We start from the raw sequence: 6,567 nt of genomic DNA, 5'->3' as shown, positions 1-6,567 counted from the left end.
TGGATTTTGTAGGGTGTATTCGACATATCTTGCATGATCTATCTTCTACTTTTGTCAATTGAAAAACAGACTTTTTTATTATTAGTTTTACATTTTCAGTCATTGAAGAACCATACAACGAACTCCAAGATATGTTTTAACCAATGATTATTCATTCATTTTTCTTTCTTTTCTTTGCAGCTTGATAACCAATTTCGATGACCTGGATCCTAAATTCAAGGAACAGATACAGCCTTTTTATACAAAGAGTAACTCGGCCACTTTGTCTGACCACTTGAACGAATGTCAAAGGGCTTTTGTGAAATATCAGGCAGACAAGATTGTCAAGACCAATGAAAAAATAACCACCATTTTGGTGGCGCAGATAATTAGAGAGGGCCTAACCCAGCGTCTTTGGCCAAACGATTTCTGCTTAGAGTCCGGAAAGGATTTCACAAGTTACCTTACAAATAGGTTAAAAAATGAAAAAAAGCGATTAAACCTGAAAAGTCTTAATAGAAACTGGAATGAAAGGATGCAGATGTATGTTGACACCAGTTTAAGTAACTCAGAAATCAACAGCAGCCAATTGGAAAGCACGGAATCAAGTGTAAAATGGAAGTGATTTTACGGCCGTTTAAGTAGACATTGAGGTCATTGAGGTAGAAAAATGACTACGGCCATTTGAGTAGACAGGACTACGGCCATTGAGGTAGAAAAAGGACTACGGCCATTTAAGTAGACAGGACTACGGTCATTGAAGTAGAAAAAGGACTACGTCTATTTAAGTAGACAGGACTACGGCCTTTGTAAATGTCAATTGAAGTAGAAAAAGGACTACGGCCATTTAAGGAGACAGGACTACGGCCTTTGTAGATAGTGTAATTTATACGTGATTTATTTTGATTTTATACATAGTCCAATTACATGACAATCATTTCTAATCGTGTTACTAAAGCTTTCTGTGATAACGGCCATTTACGTTGAAAAAGGACTACGGCCTTGTACATATTTATAAGCATAACTGTGATAGTGTGATTCATACGTGATTTATTTTGATTATGTACATAGGCCAATTATTTAACAATCATTTCCAATCATTATCCGCCGCCTGTCTGACGGGGTCATCGTCCCGCGGAGGTGAACATTAATAACAGCGAAATGGCTGAAAGCAGCGAAAGGCTGCTTTCTGCCATTTCACTGATATTAATGGCCAACGGTCAGACGCTATTAGAATAAATAATAAATACACATTTCTACTTTATATTCTTATGCAGTTTTGCTTGTTTGGATACCGATTGCGTTCTAAGTGTTTCTTTGTTTATGCCTAGTGATTCTTTGGATATACTTAGTGATGCTTTGGATATGCTTAGTGATTCTTTGCATGTACATGTACACATAGTGATTCTGCGAATTTGCTAAGGAATTATATATATATTACTTCTACTTTATATTCTTATGCAGTTTTGCTTGTTTGGATACCGATTGCGTTCTAAGTGTTTCTTTGTATATGCCTAGTGATTCTTTGGATATACTTAGTGAGGCTTTGGATATGCTTAGTGATTCTTTGCATAAACATGTACACATAGTGATTCTGCGAATTTGCTTAGGAATTATATATATATATATTAATTCTACTTTATATTCTTATGCAGTTTTGCTTGTTTGGATACCGATTGCGTTCCAAGTGCTTCTTAGTATATGCCTAGTGATTCTTTGGATATACTTAGTGATGCTTTAAATATGCTTAGTGATTCTTTGCATATACATGTACACATAGTGATTCTGCGAATTTGCTTAGGAATTATATATATATATATATATATATTACTTCTACTTTATATTCTTATGCAGTTTTGCTTGTTTTGATACCGATTGCGTATTAACTGAGTGTCACTGTGGTCAGAGGTACGTATTCACTAATAGTACTAAATCAGTGTCACTGTGATCAGAGGCAATTCTTTACAATTATAACTATCAGATTGTCACTGTGATCAGAGGCACAAAAATGGGTCTAACTCTATTGGAGTGTCATTGTGATCAGAGGCACGTATTCGCAATTATTACTACCTGAGTGTCATGGTGATCAGAGGCACTAATTAACAATTAATTATACCTAAGTATCACTGTGATCAGAGACACGTATTCACAAATATTACTACCCCAGTGTCACTGTTATGAGAGGCAGCTATTCACAAATATGGGTTGACAACTATTTCAGTGTCATTTTGATCTACTGTCCAGGTGCCTTTATAGTCTAGAAAGTTTGTTCTTAAACGATTTGAAAGTTCTGAAGGGAATTTCGTTTTCCATGCATTTTTGCCTGAATTGATCATACGCTGATCTCAAAGTGGATTCATCAGCTCTTCCACTTGCTACGTCTTGCAGAAGTTCAAGTTCTTTCGAAGTCCATCGTTGTTTCAAAGTGTTTACATTTTGTGGCAAACTGGTTGGAGCTCGGAAACAAACCTCTTCAGCTTTCATTACATCTACATCCTCAGATATCATGCTGATTTCTCCTTCTTCTAAGACATCAGCAGCTTCTTTGTCCTCATCTATCTTATCGACTTCAGCGTTAATGGAAACGTTCTTATCCACAGCAGGAAGTCTAAAAGATATGGTGTGGTGCAAGCGGAATAGCTTGTACTTGTTGAAATTGGCTAAAAACAGTTTGGACTGTATCTCCATATCACGTAGGCGACACTGGTTGACTGGCATTTCCCTCATCAGTCTCTCAAGGTTAGCATATGCAACATACCACCCGTTCATCAACAGCGCAACACATGACAAAAAAGATAACACCAATACAATACCGTCATCTTCCAATTTCAGACATTGCAGCTTCTTAGCGCATTGTTCAATCCACGGAAACGACCTGGGAAGTTTCTTCAACTTGCTCACAAACACGATATTAAGTCTCTCCAATTCAGCAACAACAAGCATGGTAAGCACCCCTGGAGACCCGCAAAATTGGGAGGCATCCTTGCCCCCTCCAATGATTTTCCACAACCCAGACCTTAAAGACCAACTCATGATGGCATTACGGTTTCTGTCGTACGCATCGAGAGCTGGAAAATGGACAAGTTCCATCTGCACCAAGCCGTCTGTGATAACACTTTCCACGTCTATATCACACTTTCGTAACAACTCGCAAACACTTCCGTACGCCATAGCTACTCGCATTCTCCTAGTGCTACTGAGAATTCCTACGAGCTGTTTTACAGTCACGGCACCGTTCACCGGCAGTCCTTTTGGCTTGTCACGGAAGAGCTCCTTCTTATACTCTTCAAATCTTATGCAGCTACCCACTTTCCCAACTTCGAACAAATCTCCGATTAGTGTATCCAATAAGCGACGTCCCAGTACAAAGTTGCTGCTGTGTACCACATCGTGTACTCCAGCCGTTCGTATAATCTTCTTGATAACCACTTCAGAATTGGTCCATATCTTGCAAGGTGGTATGCTGTCTTCAAATGCCATACACGCTGTCCATCGTTCCAACGATAAAAATCCAAAGTAATCTGTCCGGCTCCTACTGCATTCCATTTTACCGGGCCCAAGACTAACCGAGTACTGACTACTTCGACCACAAAGGGGGTGACCCCATAACATTTTCTCCAACGACAATTCCAACTGGTAGGCTTTCCAAGTGGCCTCCACATTCCCAGTACAGGAATACCTGTCAAGCAGCTTCTTTAGTTCTGATGTTAAGTTCAGGCCAATCTTCTGAATGCATCTCATCGTACCTCTCGGAAATGGCACCAACATAGGTTGTCTAGTCAGCAAACCTAACACTTTATCCACGTTCAGACAGTCACTTGCTTTCACCTCTTCTTTCCACTCGTCTAACTCGGTGACGCACTCAAGTCTACATGTACCTCTTTTCATCAGGTAAAGATTGCTTTCCAATGCCGACAAGTAACGACTTGCATCCCTCTTAAATGCTACTGAAGTCTGTTTCGGATACACCATTCCGCCAACAATACAGCCGGATACTGGGTGATATCGAACTCGAGGTCTGCGATGAGGTAGGTCAGCATAAAGCTGCACGAATCGAAGCTTATCACCATGGAAACACACACTCCGTAACTCTCCTGAAATATCGAGCGCCCTTCCGTCAAGATTGCTACGGTAATTCACGCAATCTGTAAAGGAGGCACAGGTGTACAGCATACCCCTACTTCCAACGACTGCTTGTATCCCACATGCTGACCAGAACAATTCCATCTCATCGGATAGCAGGTTCATCGCAGAATGTACCGTCACTAGACTTACGTCAGCTTCTTCAAAATCTCTTAAAGAAACACCGCCAGTATTTTTCTCGCCAAAACGAAAACAAAATATCAACGCCCGGAAACCACACAATACGTTGGATTCTTCTATGCTTTCCTGCAGAGTCTCCAGAATAGTACTGCAGTCATCAGGCAACACAACCAAACTGTCAATGCAGTTCAAATCATTTTTCATCAAGGTTCTAGTTGCCACTTCGGCAAGGCAAAGATTTTGCAGTTTCCGTTGAAATGAATTCTTCACACTTGTAAAGTAACGAATTGACTGTTCTTTCAGTACGTCCCTTCTTACCTCGGGTTGACCACTTCTAAAACAAGGTACAAGTCCCAGCCAGCATTCCCATCCGTACTCGTAGAACAATTGAAAGCCCACAGAGTGTCTAAAATTGGCTAATTCAGCGTGGGAATACAACGACAAATCCACATGCTTGTTTAACATTGACTGAATATCACGTACACTCATTACACCATTTCGCATCATACTTAAATGCCGAACATACAACTTCAGACCTCGCAAGGACCTCATTTCCACAACACATCCGTCAATGTCTAAAGTATATCTCAGAAACACGTGAACTTCCGCTTCATCTAGAGTGACTGCGCGAGCATATATACGTTCGTCCCGTTTAAGAAAATCTATTACACAGTCGTACCTACGGAAACAATCTGTGAAATACGAATTTTCCTTCATTATATCACACAGACCTTCCGTTTCGTCATCTTCAGAATCTGCCATTTTCTATTACACGATTGACGTACTGAATGAGCAATTGAACAAAAAATCCTTTTCTCCACTGGGATACACTGGCTCTACAGCTTTGATTACAAAGTATAGGTCCATCTAAACGAAAAGGGTCTTTGAACTATGTAACATCTAAAACACGGAGCAATTCTAATGTCGAAAACGCTGCCTAAGTTATAGCACAGAACTAGCTGCCGTGCACAAAACAAACACACGGAGTGTCGGCATATGGTCTTAACAGGTTGTCCAATCACACGACGGCCGCAAACATGACACCGGTGCATCTTGGAGACTGTTCAAATTCCTGGAAAAAATAAACAACCTTAAGTTAACAGAACTTTGAATGGCTGGGTCAGGGTCAGGATCAGGGTCAGTGATATATGGCTGTGGGTCACAATGAGTGAGAGGGTCGGGATCAGAGTAATACACATATTGTCATGTGTGTCACTTTGGGAATAATACACACAATATTTTGCCGTGTCATGAAACAAGACGGCCATGATGGCCCTATATCGCTCACCTGAGTATTGGACAAGACGATATATGAGGCATATAAGGCACATATAACATATAAGGAAAACTAACCCCACCCCTAGCAGCCATGTTTTTTGAGATATCAACATAATTTGAACAATATTGGTAAAGGGTCACACAAGGACACGTTCTGCCAAATTAATTTAGATTCTAACAAGTGGTATTCGGAGAAGAAGATTTTCAAAGTTTTCTACATGTATATAGCCTTATAAGGCAAACTAGTCACACCCTTTGCTGCCATGTTTTTTCAGATATCAAAATTCAATTCTGGTAGAGGTCCACACAAGAATCACATCTGTGAAATTATTTTGAAATTGGATCCGTAGTTTTGGAGAAGAAGATTTTCAAAGTTTTATATATAGCCGTAAAAGGAAAACTGGCCCCGCACCTGGCGGCCATTTTTTTTTGAGATATCAAAATTCTTTGAACAATTTATGTAGAGGTCCACACAAGGTTCATATCTGTGGAATTATTTTGAAATGGGATCAGCAGTTTTGGAGAAGAAGATTTTCAAAGTTTTCTGTATAGCCGTATAAGGAAAATTGGCCCCGCCCCTGGCGGCCATGTTTTTTGGGATATCAAAATTCTTTAAACAATTTTGGTAGAGGTACACCCAAGGACCATATCTGTGAATTTATTTCGAAATTTTATCAGCAGTTTTGGAGAAGAAGATTTTCAAAGTTTTCTGTATAGCCATATAAGAAAAATTGGCCCCGCCCCTGGCGGCCATGTTTTTTGGGATATCAAAATTCTTTGAACAATTTTGGTAGAGGTACACCCAAGGACCATATCTGTGAAATTATTTTGAAATTGGATCAGCAGTTTTGGAGAAGAAGATTTTTAAAGTTTTTCAATTCCGTTGCCATGGCAACCAGAGTTCTTCATGAAATTAAGTTATTTGAACAACTTTGATAGGGGACCATTGCAGTGCAAACACAGTATATCCAGATCAGTCGCAGAGTCGGCGTCTGATCAGGCTCTGCTCAGTTTCCGGACTGTCAGACTGAACAGCATATTGTCATA

The 6,567-nt window shown here is 39.9% G+C and overlaps 1 protein-coding gene across 1 annotated transcript; it reads right to left on the bottom strand.

Annotated features, from left to right (window-relative positions):
* Window positions 1–2,229: 2,229 nt before the first annotated feature.
* On the bottom strand, window positions 2,230–5,004 carry LOC128230736 (uncharacterized). The gene has a single exon (XM_052943181.1). It carries the CDS (start codon window positions 5,002–5,004, stop codon window positions 2,230–2,232), a length of 2,775 nt encoding a protein of 924 aa, XP_052799141.1.
* Window positions 5,005–6,567: the final 1,563 nt, after the last annotated feature.

This window comes from Mya arenaria, chromosome 4 (genome assembly GCF_026914265.1).
Source record: "Mya arenaria isolate MELC-2E11 chromosome 4, ASM2691426v1".
Classification (NCBI taxonomy): Eukaryota; Metazoa; Mollusca; class Bivalvia; order Myida; family Myidae; genus Mya; species Mya arenaria.
Note: the sequence above shows the minus strand (reverse complement) of the source record. Positions and strands in the feature narration are given on the sequence as shown.